The 21,710-nt window shown below is 45.7% G+C and overlaps 1 protein-coding gene across 2 annotated transcripts in view; it reads left to right on the top strand.

Moving 5' to 3' along the window:
- MED14 (mediator complex subunit 14) overlaps positions 1-21,710 on the top strand; it is a 941,548-nt gene that overhangs the window by 750,117 nt on the left and 169,721 nt on the right. For both annotated transcript variants that reach the window (XM_078658290.1, XM_078658289.1), the window contains one exon: positions 4,672-4,854. In XM_078658290.1, coding sequence (XP_078514416.1) covers positions 4,672-4,854 — 183 coding nt within the window. The remainder of the gene's footprint in view (positions 1-4,671; positions 4,855-21,710) is intronic.

Raw genomic sequence — 21,710 nt, 5'->3', positions numbered from 1 at the left:
CTCCATCCACATGTAAGGTTGCATGCTTTTCCAATGCTTCTAATGCTAGATATATGCCATCCAGGCCTTTTTCTAAAGCACGCATGGAAGTGCATCGTTCATCCAAGGCAGTCTGCATCAACCCAATGCATTTCTAGCTCAATAGCCCTTCTTCAGGGGTCACTACAAATTTAAAAACCACCATTACTTCTTTTTACCACATTTAACATGTAACATGATCTATACTTCTCATTACGTTGTATAAGAACTCTAAACCATGCATTACAAAACGTAACCCTTCATCTACCAGCGCTTTTTTAATGTTTGTTTTAAACCCACAACAACTTGCTGTTAAGGGACTTTGTGCTATACTAATAGCAGGTGTCAATTCTGAGCTTAACTGTGAAAATCCTGAACAAACATGTATGGAAACTGAATGTACAGGCTTAGAAACATATTCTTTGGCTTCAGATACGCTAGGTAGACTTCTGGAAACTCCTAGATTTTCACCTTCTTCAACACATTCAAGCAGATGCTGAATTTTTCCCTCATGATGTCCAGCTGAAGGAACTGATCCCCTGTCCACCAGCTTTCTGTCAATTCTGAAATTTGTGTTATCGGTATTGGATGGCTGCAGCATAGATGATTTCCAGTAATTAATATTTATTGAACCGTCTCTTGGTTTATGATTTAGACTTCTACAAATCCTTAATGTCTTTACACAGCGGTACGGAATAAGCAGTTTGGGCAAAAAGATAGGCAATGTTTTCGGGTGCATGATTGAGCTAATTTAACTCCGATTCCTCTCCTTGAGTGATGCTGCTTTGAAAGTGGCTATAAATGAGAAACATGTGGGACGGAATATCCATTAGAAGAAAAAGTTAGTTACCTTGGGTGGTAATCTTTCTGGTCGATAAGCATTTTGCAGCATATTCCCCATTGCTCTTCTACCTCTCGTCTTTGTTGACATAGCTGAATTTTTCTTTTCTTTATTATTCTGCTATTCTTGCCATCCTGGCCTCAGGCTTGTGGAAAGTAATACATAACTCACTTCACTGATGCGACATGGAGCCTCAGAGAACCTGCTTTGCCACTTCCAGTGATTGTCACTTAATTTTGATGTTTCTGCTACACACCACTGCTACCTATCACCGTTCATTAAAAATGCTGAAACTCTTCTGTATCCTGCCTGAACCCTCAAAATGTGTCAGGCTTGGGGCTGTCTGAAGTACAGCTTCTGAAATTTCACAAAGTGTGTTGCGTCTGTAGTTTTAATTAATGTAATATAATTGTGGCTTAGAGCCCATTTACAGCACCCTGAATAGGTTACTGCTGCATCCCTGTTCTGAACCTTGCAGGAGTAGATTTCCTGACCAGCCTGTCCTCACCATGGTGGTCCCCACCCTAACCTTTCAAAGTTTCTCAGTTTGGAACCTGTTTTCCATCAACGCACCATACCTAAATTGGCAGAGCCTCCCTCTGCTGCCTCCTTCCACGTACCTCTTACCTGTGACTGCAGAAAGGTGCAGATTCTGTCCTACCTTTTCCTGCTTTAGGATGTTCCGCCTATGGGACATCCTGGAACAGGAACGGTCACTGGGAAGTGGGACATTAATTGTGTACTATGGCTTGTGTAGGCAAGTTAAATCGGGAAACTTAAGTTGATTTCCTAAAGTTTGAATTTCATGATTTTGGCAGTTTGTACAACTGTAATGAAAATCAAAGTTGCCCATCTCTATTCAGAATAAGAAATATAAGAGAAGATATTGCATCCATCAGTACAAATATTACTGAATCTAAATAACATATTCTTATTGAAGAAACAAGCATTTATGTAACTTCAACTGTGTGGAAGGTGGGGTGATTTGTGGGAGGACTAACACTTGGGGCCGAGCCAACCTGGAAGATTTTTCTTCCCTTCTTACCACTACTCTCCCTTCCCTGCAGGGTCTTCCTACCCTTTCGCAGGTCGCGGCTATAGATCAGTGGCTCTCTGCTGGTAGTGATTCTGTTGCCCCGCTCAAATGCATCACCTCTAAGCGCGACAAGGATGCCAATCAGTGGTTCAATGTTGAGCTAAATGCCACCAAACTCACAGTACGCCGCGCAGAGCGGGCTTGGAGGAGAAGTTATTGCCCCATTTTACGACTGGAGTATACTAACATCCTTGCCCAGTATAAAAATAAGATCCTGGAGGCCAAAACCATCTACTTCTCCTCTAAAATCCTTGCTGCTGCAAACCAGTCCAAGGAGATATTCTCGATTGTTCAGAATCTGGCGCTCTCAGACAGAACAACCCTTAAGCCCGCCCCGTCCGAAGAACTCTGCCATTCCCTCAATGACTATTTTATCCATAAAATCATTACCATTAAAGACAACATCCCGTCCCCTTCTTCCACTTTTGTTGATCCCCAATGCCCCTCTCCCAAGGGAGAACTCACCATTTTCCCTCCCATATCTAAGGAAGCTTTCACGTCCATAGTATCCTTGGTTAAATCTGGTTCCCCTCTGGACCCCTGTCCGGCCCACATCCTTCGTCAGATTTTTGTCACCTGCCCTGATCCCCCCCTTCATCTCCTCAACAGCTCCCTGGCCCAAGGCGTAGTTCCCAACCCCTTGAAGTCAGCGGTTATTGTGCCGATTCTTAAAAAACCTGGGGCAGACCCTTCTGTCCCCGCCAATTTCCGCCCCATCTCCCTCCTGCCATTTTTGGCAAAGGTGCTCGAGCGCCATGTCACCTGCGCCCTGAGCTCCTTTGTGGAGATGCACGGAGCTCTTGCTCCCCGCCAGGCTGGTTTCCGCCCCGCACACTCTACGGAGTCCGTTGTCATCTCGGTCCTGGACAACCTCAGGGAGGGTATGGATACCAACCAACGCCAGGCTCTTGTGCTTCTCGATCTCTCAGCCGCCTTTGACACGGTGGATCATACCATCCTACTTTCCCGTGTCAAGGCGGCGGGGATCGGGGGCACTGCTCTGGTCTGGTTATCCTCCTTCCTGAGCGACCGCACCCAGGCCGTTCGCCTGGGTGATTTCACAGCGGACGTCCGGAAAGTTCAGTGCGGGGTTCCTCAGGGTTCCTCCCTTTCCCCCCTCCTGTTTAATCTTTATGTTGCCCCTCTTATTTTTTCTCTTCAACAAATGGTGGTGGCCGTATTTAATTATGCGGATGACCTCCAGCTTGTTTTCAATCTGTCTTCTTCCCCTTCTTCTCTTCTTAACTTTCAATCTGTTATGCTTCATATCCGGGACTGGATGAGCCACAATCATTTGAAACTCAACCCCGATAAGACCGAGCTGGTGTTGACGGGTGGTTCATCCAGCCCCTGGTCCTCTCTTTTCTGGCCCCCTGCACTGGGCCCCTCCCCTGTCCCCACTACCTCTGTTAAAACTCTGGGTATAAAACTCAATTCTCAACTCACCCTTCATTCTCAGGTCAGCTCCGTGGTATCTTCTTCTTTCCTTTCATTGCGCACTATTCGCAGGGTGTCCCGTTTTTTTACTTTCTCTGCTCTTAAACTTATCATTTTGGCCATGGTGGTGTCCCGCCTGGATTATGGCAACGCCCTATATGCAGGTATTCCTGCATATAGTCTTCGGCGTTTGCAGCAGATCCAAAACCAGGCGGCCCGCCTGGTCTTTAACCTTCCGAAATTTCACCACTCCTCCCCTCTCTTGAAAACCCTACACTGGCTTCCTGTGCGAGCCCGGGTCCAATTCAAACTCGCCTCCATTACTTTCCTAGCTCGACAGGGCTTGGCACCCGCATTTATCTCTTCTGAGATTACCCCCTATGTTCCCGCCAGGGAACTGCGTTCTTCCTCTCAGTCCCTCCTCACTATCCCTCGCTATCGGAGAAAGAAGTGGGGAGGTTCAAAATTTGCGACCCTTGCCCCAACCCTGTGGAATTCCCTCCCTTTTCAACTTCGTTCCCTCACTTCTTACTTAGATTTTCGCAAACACCTTAAGGCTTACCTGTTTACCAAGGCCTTTGACTAAATATTTTTTAGCTTCCCTTGCTCCCTAGGCCCAGATCTTCTCAGTTTTAGCGCCAAGAAACCGCTGGTGTATGTGCGCTGTACAAGTATTTTTAAACTCAAACTCAAACTCAATATAGTAATTAGAAATGTACTGTCAAATGAGGAATTATGTTTATTTACTTGATGAAAGCGAAAATGTGGGCCCTCTGTATTCATTATGGTAGAGATGGTCAGGTCACCAATAGTTATTCATTTGTATTTTTGGTTGTTACATTTTCATTGTTTGCAGGTTCCGCAAGTGATCTTTGCCCACAAGATTTCCAACAGACATGATCTAATTGTTGCAAAATAAACTGTTGAACAAGGAAGCTGAATATGGATAAGAATGCGTTCCAAATATAGTATTGTCAATTGTTTCGATATGTTATATGTTGCCCATTCATATGCCATGTTTGCTGCTTAAAGTGCTTAGTTTGAGGAGAAATACATGCCTTTGTCAGATTAGTAACCTTTTACAGAATTACTTTTTATTTGACTTGCAAAAAAATAAAATATAGTATGTGAATTAATATAGCTGTGACCATGAGCATTAAAAAGGTCACAGAATGGCACAACTGTATATTGCTAAATGGCTAAAGACTCTCAGAATTCTTTTGTACTTTTTGATAATGTAATTTGAGTTTTTTTTTTTAACATGTTTTACAACTTGCAGGTACGCTAGACCCAAATTCGCCATACACAATGATGTCACCAACTCAACGTGTTGGGAATTGGCCAGGGTCACCACAGGTGTCTGGTCCATCACCAGCTGCTCGGATCACAGGGATGTCACCAGCGAACACATCCCTTCACTCACCTATCCCTGATGTCTCACATTCCCCACGAGCTGGAACAAGTAAGTCTTGTTTGCAATACTGCAACATACCAGTTGCTTAGATCGCCACTTTTGCCAGTATTGCATATTGCATGTGAAGATTTATTTTTCTCAAGTGTAAATATCAATTCAGGCCATATTTTAAAGGCTAGGTGCAACATTTTCCATTTTATTTATCATTCCTGTCCATTTGCACTGAAGGCGGATGTTAAATGAGCATGAAAAGCAACATATGACACCCATATAAATATCTAATTGCCCATATGGTTGGTATAACTACCTTTCTATTTGATATGGGTTATTTCTTTAAAATATCCAAGATGTATTTTGTGACTCCCAGAAATCTTTGTTTATGCAGTCATAGTGTTTGTGGGTTTTGGGGTACTTATGTCCCAGGGTGTCACAAATCACACTGCTGACCATTACCATGTCCAAGGATATCAATGACACCACCTCACCAGATCCCTTCATTTCCCTTTTTCTACATTTTTGATTCTTTCATAAATTCACATGCTTGAATCTTCCCTGTCATTGAGGAGGGAATCCCAGGGTTATTATTATGAGTATTACATAGAAATACATTGCATAAAATAGCTTAAACTAGTGAGATTGCTAACTAATTCACATTGTTTTAATGAGAACAAAACTTCAGCCAATCAGGAAGCAACACCTGAGGCACTCTTCCCCTCCAGGGCCACCATATCTCAGATTATTTCTAACCGCATGTCATGTGAGAAGGGAATCTGCCTGAGCTCTGCTCAGTTTATCTGATTTTAGCTGATTTTGATCATCTACTGACCTTACTTCAACTTTATTCGAATACATCCCCAGCAGTGCTCAATTTGTTTATAAAAAGGCTCAGAGCCCTCCTCAAGAGGCTACCAGAAGTTGCGCCACCCATAGTCGCTGCCAATGACAGCACCTACTCAACGATTAACCATCACACTGCTACAAGTGTGACAACTCAAACTGTTTGAGGGCCCCAAACCTATAATAATGGCTTGGGCAGGTATTAGTTATTTCTAATGTCAAGTCAAGAGTAACTCTTTTTCGGTTCAGAGAACCTTAAAAGTTTGACATAGCCGATAAAACTTTTCAGTTCATAAAACAATCTCTATAAAAAGATAAAAACAATTCACAAAATTACAACAGCATCTTGTTATTTAAATACAGGGGTAATTTTAAATGAAAAAATAATGCACTATTGATTTTATATGGTTTCACCCATATCACTTTCTAATTACAGTTAAGCACGTTATGTAATTCGCTACCGCAATACAAATTTCAGCTGTAAATTATAACCATCAATATATGAACAAGGGCGGATATTCCTTAATAATGGAAGCAAACATATAGTTTCATTTCAAAAGCTTTTATTTCGGTCACTAGGACCATAAAAAGTAGACAAGACAATAAAACAACATACATTATAATCAGTAAATGCATGGTTAAAAAACACTCCACAGATAAAGCAGATACAAATTTTAAATCATGTGCAGAAATTTTGCCTGACAGTTTGGAGGAGAGAAAAGGAGGCGAAGGGTTAAAACAGCGACGTTGGAATATATCAATTGATATGTGCAATCGGCAAGTATCTAGAGAAATAGCAGCCATATTCATATACATAATTTAAAAGAAAATGTACACTATTTACAATAAAATCCAATTCATCAAAGGTAAATCTATATACAAAGTAATATAGGACTAATAACCAATATCTTGAGCGGCACTCTAGAAATCCGATATACAATTGTTCTACCGATACTCATTTTATGTTTTTTTCCTTTTGGATAAAGGCCCATGTCCTTCACCAAATCGTGTTTAAATATCTTGAGACAGAAAACACAATGGGTTTAGATGTATCATATTTTAAAACACGAAAAGCCTCCCTACAGTGGTCAAAACCCAAATTACGGCAGAGCTGTACAAGCCAGTACCGCCTCGCTTGTTGGTAGCCGGGACAAAAAAATAAAATATGCATTTCTGTTTCATCTTGTGTAATGCATACAGGGCAACCCTGCACTTTCTGCCCAGCCCATTTATTGGTGACCACACGCACTGGCAAAGTACTATATCTAAACTGTAGATATAATTTTTTTGCAACCAAAGGCAGGATATCGTCAAGGAAGATTTCTAGCTCATTATGGTCCTTTACTGTAAGAAACTGTGTCGTGAGAGAACCCAATTTCAGATTTGTCTGTATAGCTTCGAGCTTTAGGGTACGGTATGTCTTGGGTATTAAGGCTCGGGGGTCTTAAGTACTGGTAATGTCCGGAGTACTCCACAAGGAAGGTTGGCAAAGCTTTTCGCACTCGTGTTTCACACGAGCAAACCAGGGGACCCTTTTCAACAAACCCGGATAGGATAAAAGCTCTTTGGTCTCTACCTGATATGCTGTTAGTTCGGGAGTTGCCCAAAGTCTTCTTCAGAAGGTTCATGGTTTTAGGGTAATCATCTTCAATTGACGAAATACCCAGATCTAATCTTAGGGGAATTAGCGGGGTGCCCATTGGTAGACACGTTATTTGTCTTAAAAATCTGTTCTCAACTACAGCTAAGGTAGAAGACGAACAGTGCCCCCATAGTTCTGCGCCATAGCGAGAGGGTCCACGTTCTTGAGCCCTGTACATTTCTAGCGCGGGACCAATGGGTTTAAAGGGTGATTCCCTAGCTAATTTGGCTATACTCCCGGCAATCTGTGATAGCTTAAGCTTGGCTTTGGCTATTTGAGGCACCCACTGCATATCTTCTGACAGGGTTAAGCCAAGATATTCAAAGACAGTCACCCTTTCCAGACATGAACCATTCAATTGTGGGTTGGGACGTGTTGTCTTTGGAGGGTTGACGATCATAAATTTGGTTTTTGTGGTGTTAATCGTCAGGCCCCTAGTACTACAAAATGAGGCAAAGCGATCTAGAAACTTCTGGATGCCCATCGATGTTTTTGATGGGGCATCATTATTTGGTAGCTCTGCCAGAAGTGGAATTAATGTGTTGACAAAGAGGCAGAACAGGGTCGGTGTGAGCAAACAGCCCTGTCTTACACCTCTGCCAACCTGTAACCTACTGGTCAAACCTCCTCCTCTTCCACACCTAACTTTGGCATAGTTGTTATCATGCAACTTGATCAAGATGTCGAGTAGATATGGAGGGATCCCCAAGTCTCTTAAAACTCTCCACAGTTTGGGTCTAGGAACAAGGTCAAAGGCAGTTTTCAGGTCCACAAATATCAAATAGAGGCTGCCACCCTCCATTGATACTGTCTTCCAAGTGATTAGTTGAAATCTAAACACTTGGTCCAGTGTGGAGGTATTTTTCCTGAATCCTCCTTGAAAAGGGCTGATGATGTCATTTTCTTCTAACCAACCCTTGATTTGATCCAATAATACCCGAGCAAACAGTTTTTGAGTGACGTCGATCAAACTGATCGGTCTGTAGTTTTCTGGGTATAATGGGGAACCCTTTTTAGGTTTTGCCTGGCGAAAAGATGCGCTCTGCGCATCTTTTTCGCGCAGGCGAAAACCTGATGAGAACTGTAGTGTGGGTTTGGGTCGGCCCTCGTCATTCATTGGCTGGCTCCATAAATGGAGCCTAGCCATTGGACGAGGGGCCTGTCCGTCAATGCCGGACCAGATTCGGGGGCGTTCCCGAGATTCTTTGGCTTTTGCCGACGTCACGCGACATCAGCCGAAAGCCGGGAACGCCCCCAAATATGGTCCGGCATTGCCGGGACCTGCCTTTTTTTTTTTTGCTGACGTGTCGGGTTTCCTTGTTGGGAATGCCGCGTGACCTTCTGAGGAATATGCATTGGAAATCTCTGCCTATCCCAGCTCTCAATGTGTACTCCTGGGCGTGTTCGTGAACTCCAGAAAGTATTCCATTTACACTGCGGTGTAGGTGTAAAACTGTGACAACCGGTTTACTACTTTCTTTGTGAATACGGGCTTCAGCCTTCCACCTCCGCAGCAGCATCGTTTGTTTACCGCCAAAATGATTAAATAAAATACCGCCGCTATTCATAAACGGTAAATAACGCAACATAAACCTCGCACTTCTGCCCTCGGACTCCGAGGCTATAAATGTCTTTCTCTCGCTCCGAGCTCTCCGTGAGTGTGAGCAGAAGAGTGGTTTAATCCCACACCAGGGGACCCGGTGAGATTCACAAAAGAGACAGAAACACACCCGTCGGCATAAACATAACAACACAACAACAACCTCTAAAAGCGCCTTGAAGGGCTCTTTGTAAGACCTCAGCAGCGCTGCTTAAATGCGCCACTGCACCGCCGAGTGCGGCTTTCTTAATATATTCTTTGGGCCTCAATGAAAAGTAACACATTTATAACAAACTACTCACAACATTTTTTGTGCACGGAATAATTCCACAACATATGTGTTTATGTTGGGGGTTGCGCCCCCACTCCTTTTTATGTTATATTCCATTTTAAAATTCGGATTTTACGTGGATGTTAACACATTTCACCCCTAAAATGTGAAATATTTGCTCACGGTCGCATCCCTATGTCGCACGCCACCATTCGGGCAGTTACTAGGCGCTTTGCATGGTAGGCGAATTATATGACTAAAACCAGCGGGTATATTTAGGTTGGAAGGATCAAAGCCGAGTCGGCCTTTCAGGGTGTCGAACCCGAGACCAGAGCTTTCACGGACGCGTTATTAGGAGTAGGTGGATCAACCCACCGTGCTATCCGCGTGGCTTACTTATGGTTTTTAGTTTTCTATATGTATTAATTTTTATATTTCTGTATCCTTGTATTTCATACAACCTGACAACTCACGGAAAGTTCGGCGCACTGCGCCTGAAGACAAACAGGCCCTCTGCAGCAGATCACACAATGCGCTGGTGCCACTGCCTGCACCCCCCAGATACTGCATGCTCGGAGCAGGACCCCCCCCCAGCCCCCTCCGGGGCCCCCTGCACCCCCAGATACTGCATGATCAGAGCAGGAACCACACCCACCTCTCCCAGGAGGTGTAGGAAGCTCTCCCAGGTGTATCCTGGGTATTTTTTGTCGTTCCCAGGGTGGGAGGTCTCCGTCTCCGTCAATACCTTGAAAATAAACACCCGAAAGCGCTTTATCCCTTATTGTGGCTGTTGAACCCCAATTATTGCAAGTAAAAGTCAACAGTGCATACCCAGACAGAACCGCGGATCTGGGGGGTGGTCGGGGTGGGGGCGGGGCGTGGTGTTGTGCGTGTCTCCCAGACTTGTTATTTCCAAAACCTTTACTTCTCCTGAGATAGCTTTCTGATTCTGGGAGGTGGGGGTCACCAGATGCTTATGGGGCTGTCTCTGTGGGGTTGGGGCTGTGAGATCCAGTATCTTCTGGTGCCCCCCTCCCTTAGAATGCAGCTCGGCCTTGCGGGCAGGGTCCACCCTGTGCGTGTCAGCTTGTGTTTCTGTTCAGTTATGAGTGTTGTGCAGTCGCTATTTGTTTAGAAGCTGTTACTAAAACCTGCCAAAAATATACCTTGGCCCACACACTAGTGAACAGTGCACTAAACGACTTAATGATTGTGTGATTAAGCCGTCCACGACAAGCCTCGTATGTTTTTAGTCTAACATGTATGCTTATGTGGTTTAAGGTGAGTCAGTGTGAAATTCATTCTAAACACAAACACATTAATGAAGGATTGTGTTGCATTTCTCTAAAACGTGTTGCTCACATTAAAATGGTGCTGAATTTGTGTGCACGTGTGAGAGAGAGACTGGGTGTTGTGTGGATGTTGCTTTGTATTCTGCGTGTTATTTGTGTTTCTCTGTGTTACTATCTGCATTATTGTGTGCTTTGTTGTGTAGTGGTTTGTGTGTGTGTGTGGTGCTGAGTGTTGCTGTGCATGTTCTGTGTGTGTGTGTATGTTGCTATCTGAGCTGCTGTGTGGACTGTGTGCCCTGTGTGTGTGTTTTGGACAGGTGGGGGCCTGTGCGTGTCTTGCCCACAGCTGCCCTCTCTCCCAGCTGCTCTCACTCCAGGCCTCGGCTGTAGACCATACTTTTAGACCCCCCACTACACATTTGTAGAGGTCAGACTGCTATCCCTACATGGAGGGTGAAAGATGCCTTGCGCCCAGTGTCAAGGAAAGAAAAAGTAAAGAAAGAACATAGAAAGAGAGGAAAACAGAGGTGAAGAAAGGCAACGAAGAAAGACAAGCAAGACAGAAAAGAAAGAGAGAATGGAAAGAAGACAGAAATAAAGGCATAAAAAGTAGCTAAAGAATGACGGAGAGTGGTGGTGAAAGGTGGTACTTAAGAGGTAGAAAGCAGGAAATAGAATGACATTCGCAGCCTTTGATAGAGTTAGCCACAATGATCTTCTGTACACAGATTGGAGCGGTCTGGTAATAGATATGAAACCCGACTTCTCAGTCACTGAGGTTAAAAAAACGCTAAAGGGCCTGAATCTCACAAGAGCAGCAGGCCCTGATAACCTTCCAGCACTGATTATCAAAACACATCCAGACTGGTGGGCTAAATTCTTCGCAAACATGTTCCAAATTATTCTAGATACTGGGAAATTCCCTGATACCTGGAAAGGGGCAATAATACGGCCCATACATAAGAAAGGGGACATGAATAGGGCATTAGGTACTGTCGAATTGCAGGGATGAGATGTTTAAAGGAGAGATTGTGATTTTCATCCTCCATTAAGTTCCAGCCCAGATTACACAAGCGACAAGTGAAAACAAATGCAGGCATCGGCTGAAATACGTATGACGCAACGATTTTTTTTCTTCAAATGAAAAACTTCTAAGTGTAATTGTCCTATTTCAGCTATATATTTTTTTCTCTGGGGGTAAATATGTATCCCTGTTGGGAAACCTTTTACGGTATACTGCTATAATTTAGTTGCCATTCGTATTACTTGTTAGATGTCTCAGTGGGAGAGGCCAAGGAGTGTATAATCATGACATCTCCAATCCATGCTTTATGTTTCTGAGTAAGTATGATGTACCCTGGCAGTTAGTGGAGGAAGATAAGAGAAGTGTTGCCAATTCGAATTTGGGTTGAAATAATTATAACACCAGTGCGTTTAGGTCTAATAGCGATGGTTTTAATGCACATAATCATTACTTTCAGTAAGGGCATACTACCATTTCGCACTGGTCTCTTTATTACCGGACTGCAGTGCCCATTATTAGCAATGTTCAAAAAGGCTACTGTACATTTATTGTGAAAGTGCAAGTACGAGAGAACGGTCACTGCTACGAGGTCAAAAACTGAATGGGCATAGTCTGTCGTATTTAATATAAAAGGTGGGTTCAAACAATAACTTTCAGTGTCAAAGGATTGCACTACTGTGCAGGACATCACATTGTGTTGCTTTCAAGGAAGCCCGCTGCATGTCTTTTCCCATGCCTAATACATACGAGTCTGACACTACTTAACCACCAGCTTAGAAGTAATGTCTAATCAGGGAATCTCGAGTTTACTGTATGGTACAGGCCTTTGTTTCTCCTGAAGGGCTGAAGAAGACTCACTTACATTTCCGGGAAGTATGTGCTATATTTGTACAGTTCCATCCTACAGACCTTCCAATCAATGTTTTTTCTGCAACAGCCCCTTATCTGGAAGGTCGTAGGCAGCGTCCTCTGTATTCCCACCCTCAGGCCATGCATCTGTGTTCTTCGGTTCATGGTTCAAGGTGTAGCGCTAACATGACTATCACAGATCTGTAATGGGGCTTTCAGCCTGCTAGGAAGGTCTGTCTAATAACACTGGTAAAAACTGTCTGACTACGGGTGTTGCCCTACACCTCAAACCAGAAGGCCACTTAAAGTCATGGCACGAAGCACGCAGATGTCTAGAAGTGCTGGGACCTCTGTAAATGAGTTACAAACGCGAGAATCTGAAATTGTGTCCTTCCTGGCCATTTCTTTAGCACAAGAGGCTGACCTTGGTGGTTCTGGCTGTGTGGGTGTGTGTGGCTCTGGGTGTGTGGGGGTGTGTGGCTCTGGGTGTGTGGGGGTGTGTGGCTCTGGGTGTGTGGGTGTGTGTGGCTCTGGGTGTGTGGGTGTGTGTGGCTCTGGGTGTGTGGGTGTGTGTGTGTGGCTCTGGGTGTGTGTGTGTGGATCTGGGTGTGTGTGTGTGGCTCTGGGTGGGTGTGTGTGGGGGGGCTCTGTGTGGCTGTGTGTGGGGGACTCTGTGTGGGTGTGTGTGTGTGGGGGGCTCTGGGTGTGTGTGTGGGGGGGCTCTCTGTGGGTGTTTGTGTGTGTCATTTGCAAGACATTAAGCTATTGGCATTGTAAATGACAATGTTATTTATTTATGTTTAAAAAAACCATAAATAAAAATGTCAAGAGCAATGCCAATAGCTCTAACTTTAACAAAGGCAAAACCATTGCATTGTAAATGCTTGTTAAAGATTGGGACAATTTCAGCCCCGGCCCAGGTATTAGGGATGGGCATACCTTCTCCTTCCTTTGATTTATTCTATTTAATTACAAAGTGTGATATCTTGTGGATACACTGGAGTGTGTTACATGTGTACGACTCAAAACTAAGATTTATCAGTCCACACTTCAGCAGGAAGATTAGATTTACATACAGTGGTGCCCTCCTTAGACCACGTCCTAATTATTGACCAGAATGTTTTCATATCCCGAGTCAATAGGGCAAATGTAATATTTAGCCATTTGTTTTCTTCCCAGGCTAATTTTGCACTTAAAACAACTTCTTTATAATCAGCCCGTCTACTTTTTACCAGTGACTTTTCGTCCCCTTTAATGGCCTCCTGCAGTGCTGTCTTGGCTTTACGACATTTCTCATCATACCAAGAGTATGGACGATCATTGGTTCTCTTTGTTCGGCTAATCGGATTTAAAATATCAGCTAAGTCATCAATAAGCTGATTGTGAAGTGGTACAACCGAGTGTTGATGGAGAGGGTTGGTTCCATTAGCCTCAAGCGTAGATAGTTCCTGAAGTATTGGAATAACTGTTTGGTAGAGCTCTAACAGTTTCTCCGGGGACTGTTTCATTGCCCCCCATCTTATCCTTCTCCTGTCATTGGTCAGAGTCTTTCATCTAATGGGGTCCCAGTAGGGGGGCTGTACCAGAATCTGGAAACCCGAAGGATAGGGACAAAGCGTTGTGGTCACTGTCCGATCGTACAATAACCTCGAAGTCCTTCACCCGGTGCCAGGACCTACACTCGACCAGAATGTAGTCTATTTGGGAGGCCTGGCCGGTTCTATTAAATGTCGTCCTACTCTGTCTATCTGAAGGAGTACGGCCATTGCAAGCCCTCAGCGAGTGGGTTAGTGCAATGGCGTTAATTTGTAGGACCAAAGGTGACCAGGCTTTTGGGGGGTACGTTTGGGGGTCAGGTATAGCCCACTGCAAATCCTCCTCATTAGTGATAGCCTCAACTGTACCTATGAGGGGTTCAAAGTGGCAGTTTAAGTCTCCACCAACTATCAAGACTGAGCTAGATGGCACCCTCGGGATGAGGAGGTCTAATTCCTCCAGAGTTTAGATTCCTGGGCAAATGATACAGGGCGGGAATAGATGTTAATAATAGCTAGTTTCAGTTTAGATGGAAAGGTGAGGAGTACTACTTGGATATCTGGGGAGTAGGTATTCATGGGGGTGGGGTAGCAACCCACATGGGAGGCTACCCACAGAGACAATCCCCCCGATGGCCTTCCTCTCCCCCCCAGTACTAGCATGTATATTATAGGTAGCAAAGGCCACCCTTGCAAAATCTTCTCTCGCCCATGTCTCCTGCAACAGGCAGACATCAAGCTGGTCGACAAACACACCCCATTCGGGGGAAGATATTTTAGCCTTGATGCCTGCCAGGTTCCAAGAGAGAATCTTAAGATTTCCACAGTGCCTTGATGTAACATCAGGGTAACTAGAACCAATTGCTGGTGATATTTAGGGAGTAAAAGAATCTAAGACGTCCATGGGTAAGTTATTAGGGATAATTGTTGGGGTAGCCAACGGCAATATAGGTGGCGAAGATGCCTCTGTTTCCACCCCAGAAATAATCCCATCAATTCCCGTCTCTACCACACGTGCAGAAACAATGTTTACCTGTCGACCTTGGACTTCTGGTATCTCTTTAGGTGCTGTAAGGTTCCCCATGTGGATCCCAGTAGGAATAAACATTACCCTGCCCAGCAGTGCACCAACTTGGTCAGACAGTCCCCTAGACATTTTCTTGCTTACAACCTCCATATCTATTATTGGTAATAGCTCACAGGCCCCCTCCCCCTCTTCAGGGATATTGAAACGTGGCCGGCGGGCCTCGGAGAATGATTGGGGACTACCAATAGATTGTCAATCAACCTGGTCTAAGACAAGCGCCAGGATGCCCTTTGGGTGACAGGTTTGCGCTATATAAGTACACCTACATTTACATTTACATTTACAAGACGCTGAATCTGTTGCTGGTTGGGAAGATAGCTGGTAATGCAGAGTCATAGAAGCCAGGCCCGTTTAGAGAACTTCCTACCTGCGCACTCAAATCTCTACCTGCCCAGTTTTCCCATTGCCCTCTCCCTCCCTCAGCTACATGCTGAAGAGGGGGTGGGGGATAGAAATAGAGCAACGGGAGGGAGTGAATCCGAGTCGAGGCCACCGTTGGGATTAGATGACAAATATGCTCAGCCACCCTTCTGTCCCTGAAATTGATCAAAATACAATCACCCTCAATATATTTTGGTCTTTGGCCCACCCAATTGACCCTGCGGGCGAATAAGATTTCACTCTGTACTTGCGACGGTAATGGCCTGTTTGAGTTCAGCCAGTGAATACATTTGTTTTTAAGTTCAAAATAGTTCTCCTCCCTGTCATGATCCAGGGGTGGGACCCCAGCAAGCACAACAACATATGGGGACGATGCGGATGTTGTATCTAAATTTTGTAGCAGCGCTTTCTTAGTACCCTGATTCATTGGACTCCTGTGCAGGGTTTGAATTTCAGCTCTATTGTTAGTTACGGGAGCTGCCCCGGCCTCAGGACTGGTCGTAATCATTCCAACCATGTTCTCAGAAGTGTGGCTCACTGGTTAGAGCGCCAGACTCTGATGCAGAGGTCTGGCCCGGACCAGGGTTCAATTCCCGTCACGGCAGGGTCTTGGGCTCAATGTCCTCGGACCCGATAATTCTCTCGCCTCGGTGCCTACTCTAATCATGGGTCCCACTCTGCAAATCTGGGCAATAGCTTGCTTAATCTCCACACCGGCCCTACCGCTAGGATGCCTGGCTTCACCTTGGGGTGCCCAGGAGTGGGCACCTGACAGGAACAGGCCAGGACGGGTTCCTCAGCGGCACAGCGCGGGAACACACTGGCTAGTGTAACCAGGCACTTTATAAGCTCAGTATTATTATTATTATTATTATTATTATTATTTACCCCCGCGTGTGGCCTACAGGATGAATCTTTAATTGTCGTAACCCCAGTACTCCTGCTACAAACTACTGGAGTTATATTGGCCTGGGCTGTGGGTGGTGGAATGGGGCGAGCAGGGGGCATACACAATACATTTGTTGGGACCTCAAAGGATCCAGCATCACTCCCCCTTAAGTTAGTATGATCAGCAGCAGATAATGTCTCAGAACGTAAGAGCCTTTCCTCCAAAGATGAGTCTTTCCAAGAGGGGAGAGAACGATCTAACCAATACCTCCTCCATTTTCTCCCAAAAATCCACACCACCTTGGCAGTCTTGAACATTACCCAAATTTGAACCATTCATAGACTCTAGATTGTGCAAAGGACATTGTTCTAGTGTAATTTCCACTTCTGGTGAAGCTGTGGATCCTTTACTCATTGGTTTGCAAATGTTAGCATTTTTGTTTCTCTGGAGACCATCACCCCGCTTTCTTTTGGCAACTATCTCCCGGACTTGTGCCCCTGTTTGCAATGAATTACTGGCACACCTAGTTAGTGTACGAGAGACACAAACAGGCTTTTTGATTACATTACCAGTATTCGTGGTCACTATTACAAGCTCCGGGGCTTGGAGAAGCGGTCACAGAGGTATTCAGTGTAGTCTCTAGATGTATTGCCTCGCAAGGTGACTGTCCAGCGCCTCCCTTAGTGGCAGATGGGACACTAGCCAAAACTGGAGGTTGTTCAGGTGACCTTGCATATGCTAACACACCCAAGGACGAGCGTTTAGCTAACAAGGGATCTAGGGATAGGCGTCGTTCTGTTAACTTGATTTTGTGTTCCAGGACCGATGTTGCTCTGATTAGAAATTGGTCCAGGGTCCCCACTACTGATCCACCTGTGTTAGATGCCCTCTTGTTACTCCCCCTGTTGGCCATCGCAAATTTTTAACCAGCCTCAAAAACAAGTACATCCAACAGTAATACTTAGGGGGTATGCAAAAAGACGTATAGTCACCAACCTGACAATCAAGATGTACGAGAGAGGGCCCAGCCCAGCCTCTACCAGTCTCTAACAGGCACAAACAGGCCCGCCCTTTGTCCCGGGCTTTGTCCCGGCTGCGACCCACGCCGCGGGACTGAGGGAGTGGCTTATGTGCGCGATGTCCACGCCTCCCCCTGAGCCAGAACAGGTGTGCGGTCACAGGTGCACCCTGGGGAGTGTGTTCCTGTCCCCTGGTGTGAGCGCCGTAGAGTCAGGTCCAAAGCGGCATGCAACCTCCTGTGTCCCTCGAATTCCGCGCTCCTCACACCCTCGGGAATAAAAGTCTGCGAGAAGGAACCCACGCTCAGGGGTCGAGGCAGTGCTTATGTGTGCGATGTCCACGCCTCCCCCTGAGCCAGAACAGGTGTGCGGTCACAGGTGCAGCCTGGGGAGTGTGTTCCTGTCCCCGGGTGTGAGCGCCGTAGAGTGAGGTCCAAAGCGGCAGGCAACCCCCTGTGCCCCTCGAATTCCGCGCTCCTCTCAGCCTCGGGAATAAAAGTCTGCGAGAAGGAACCCACGCTCCGGGGTCGAAGCAGCGCTTATGTGCACGATGTCCACGCCTCCCCCTGAGCCAGAACAGGTGTGCGGTCACAGGTGCACCCTGGGGAGTGTGGTCCTGTCCCCGGGTGTGAGCGCCGTAGAGTCAGGTCCAAAGCGGCAGGCAACCCCCTGTGTCTCTCGAATTCCGCGCTCCTCTCAGCCTCGGGAATAAAAGTCTGCGAGAAGGAACCCACGCTCAGGGGTCGAGGCAGCGCTTATGTGCACGATGTCCACGCCTCCCCCTGAGCTAGAACAGGTGTGCGGTCACAGGTGCACCCTGGGGAGTGTGGTCCTGTCCCCGGGTGTGAGCGCCGTAGAGTCCGGTCCAAAGCGGCAGGCAACCCCCTGTGTCCCTCGAATTCCGCGCTCCTCTCAGCCTCGGGAATAAAAGTCTGCGAGAAGGAACAAACATTTCAATCTCGCAGATTTGTATAAAGTTCAAAATAATACAAAATGCAGCGTGCCTTGGCTTGAATCATTATCGCATGTGAAAGAAATAAGCTTGTCCGACCACCCTTCTTGGTGAAGGAATGCCAACGGAAAGTACACAGTGCGTAAACGCAATCTTGTTAGATAAAATCTAAACTGACAATTAGTAGAAAAAGTTAAATAAAATTGCAGTGGGTCAGGAGACAGTTCGGACACTTCTCTATCGCCCGAGTGATGATCGTGCCTATAACCCCTAAACCGGTGCGCCTCTTTGATAATAGCCTTGGCATTAGGAGGGATGCTTTCAGGGTTTTCAAAAAGATATTCTAAACCTATTTTATGGAATCTTTCCTTCAGATAATGGAGATCAGGTATCTTTAGGGCATTGTCCAAGTTTAGACAATCTTTGATGACTGCTCTAGAAAAATATTAGGTAATCAAAGAGCCAAATCTTTGTCTATAAAAACAGAGGGACGCTGCCCATGCGATCTTCTATTAACTCTAGACCCAGTTCCTGATGACAAAATTGGGTGGAAGCACTAATTGGGGTATTCAGCAATCTTTTAGTAAATTTAGTCTCTATTACTTTGAGCTGTTGGCTCTTGTTGTATCCCCAAACCCCAGTCCCCTAAGGCAATGGAGAGACATTTAGCTCTATAGAAAGTGATGAATTCCTTTATAGGCTTATGTCCCAATTTACAAGCGAATCTGAATAGAGTGTCTATTGCTCTACTTGTCTGCTGTGCTCTAATGGTTAAAAGTGTTCCTCAACTCAGTTGATTATTAAATAAATTAACAAAATCCCAAAAATTATTTACTTTTTCTATCCTCTTTACCTGTACAGTAAAAGTTTGAGTTTGCCACAAGATGGCCGTGGGATAGGAGCTCAGAATGCGAGCTCCTGGCCAGGGATCGCTAACAAACTGAAAATCCCACCCGACCACCCATATCCACACTGCCAAAAGAATCAGGACTCACCGGAACCGACCAGGAGAAGAACTAAGATGATGGCGAGTGAGAATCAAAGTGAATTCAACGTCCCGCGCCCGATGCCTACAGGACGCCCAACACTCCTGTTTGAGGTGATTGTCACGACAGTACCCTCCAAACAACCCCTGGACAGCCCTGATCTGGACTCGTGGGAGAGTTGCGAAGCCAACGGTTAACCACACCTGGGCACAGGTGCTGGGAATCTGGATCAGTGTGCATTCCTCCGCCGGTTCTGCCCAGAATGCCGTCCCGAAAGAGAGACTGACCGACCCCCAAATGGCTGCTCCTGTTCCACTCGCAGCTCTCCCCACAGCTTCTATTATGCCCCGCCAAGCACAGGAACACCCAGCGGAGCAAATCCCAACTTCCTCCCACCATGACCAGACCGGAGGAGACCTTTGAATGAAGACACCGGCAATGGACCTACAATGAGCAACGTCTCGTAAGTTGAGACTGCCTAACCCCAAGATGGCCGACTCGGCCCACCCTCCCCCTGGAGAATTTTTCTCCCTTGATAACTCACAAAACTAGATTCTATTCAAACGCAGATTTCTCCTTACACTCAATGTCTTGATCGACTAACAACTCACCTTTTATCTTACGGCCAGTCGGTACGCACCACCACCACTCAATTGCTGGATTGGCCTGTGATGGCTGCCACCTGGCCGCCACCTGGTAACTCCCGACTACCCGAAGCTACGCGACTGACCCCCGGTCCATCCAAATGAAGCAGGCCTCTTCTCAGAACACGGACACCCACCTCACTTGCACCACAGGACTTTACTCATCGAAAGAACGCCGACCTGGCTAAAAAATCTCTGCCCCGACGTTTTGACTTGATCTCAAGATGGCCGCCCTCCCACTTTTGTTCTGGGCTATAGAGAATCTTGGGGGCCGACTGAATTCGAACTTTCAAGCACTCGTCCCCGTTGCCGGACTTCAAGATGACCACCTCAGTGAGACCCTCCGCGATACTCTTTCCTCGAGTGGTCTAAAATCATTGGCCATCGCTCGGACCTCGACCAGCCTTCACTCGACCCTGTTCCCGCTCACCCACCAGGACCTTTACTCTGAGAACTTTCCCTTGACAGCTTAGACCTAGCCATTTTGACTGATGCCCAATGGAGCTACCTTGTTTAGCTAAAGGGGAGACTGCAGTGGATTCCCTCCTTGGACGTCACCTACCTAGTCAGTCTTTAGACAGACTTCCTTTCGTCTCTTCTGTTGTCTCTTCCCTCATCCTCCCTCCTCACACTTCCCCTTTCCCCCTCCTCTATTTATGTCTCTCCTTCTCTCCTCTCTCAATCTACTGCTTATTTTTTGACATAATGTGTAATTATCATTTCTGTTACATTGTGGATACCTTTGGGTCTAGCCAGCGCTATATAAAACTCTTTAAATAAATACATTTGTAGTCTTAGGGCCCCATACCATTATATATGACTTGATGAAATTGACTTTTAGATCTAGAGAAGACATCAAATCAGTAAAAGCGTCAAGTAATTTCTGTAAGCTTACAGCTGTCTTTGCCAGTAAAACTGTATTGTCTGCATACGGTAATAAAGGAACCGGTTTATTGCCAATTTTGGGGAAGTCAAGCTCCCTTCTTAATAGAAAAGCCTACAGCCCATTTGTGTAAATTAAAAACAGGATTGGGACTAGGATACATCCTTTGCAGACACCCTCTGTCGAGATAATTGGATGAGTTTTTTCCCCCTTTATTGCCATGTCTCATGATAACTGTAGTATTGCTGTGAAGCCTACGTAGGAGGATTACTAATGCCTTTTCGACACCCATGACTTCCATCATGGACCACAATTTATCCTGATTAACAGTGTCTGGCCTGGTGGATGGAGCCCTTCCTGGCCTTCACATGCTTACTAACAATTAAATACAAATTAAGACATTGCTCTGTCGTGCCCATCCCCTTCCTAAAACCATATTATGTTTTGGATATAATTCCTGTAGTCGAGACCCAGTATTCTAGGTGGGCAAGAAGGACCCTATCCACTACTTTAGCTGTGGCATCAATCAATAAAATAGGCATAGGATCGTTCCTATTGCCCTTTTTAAAAACAGGGACCACTATTGCCTCCTTCCATGACGCAGGCAAAGTGCCAATAATGGCTGCTTTAAAAACATTTGTAAGTAAAGGTGCCCATAGTCTTGGATTTCTTTTAAAAAGGTCAAGGAGGATCCAGTGTGGGCCAGGGGCTTTCAAGCGAATACCCTGCACTAAGGCCTCCTCCACCTCAGCGACTGAGATAGACAAACTAAGGTGGGTGGCTATAATTATATCGTTTGGCATATCCCTTTGGTCCACCTCTATTACCTTTTGTAGGGGGTTAAAAATACCAGAGAAGGGAGCTTCCCATGATTCAAGCATGATCAGCGAGTCCATGAGCTCCTTCTCTTTCAAGGTCCAACCATGCCACCCTCCTCAATTCCGCCTTTCTGTCTCCAATCACATTTTTATATTTGTGCCTCATGAGTTTAATTAGATCTCCATCATGAGGAA

This window comes from Lissotriton helveticus, chromosome 8, assembly GCF_964261635.1.
Source record: "Lissotriton helveticus chromosome 8, aLisHel1.1, whole genome shotgun sequence".
Lineage (NCBI taxonomy): Eukaryota > Metazoa > Chordata > Amphibia > Caudata > Salamandridae > Lissotriton > Lissotriton helveticus.
This window is presented reverse-complemented; position numbering and strand designations above follow the sequence as displayed.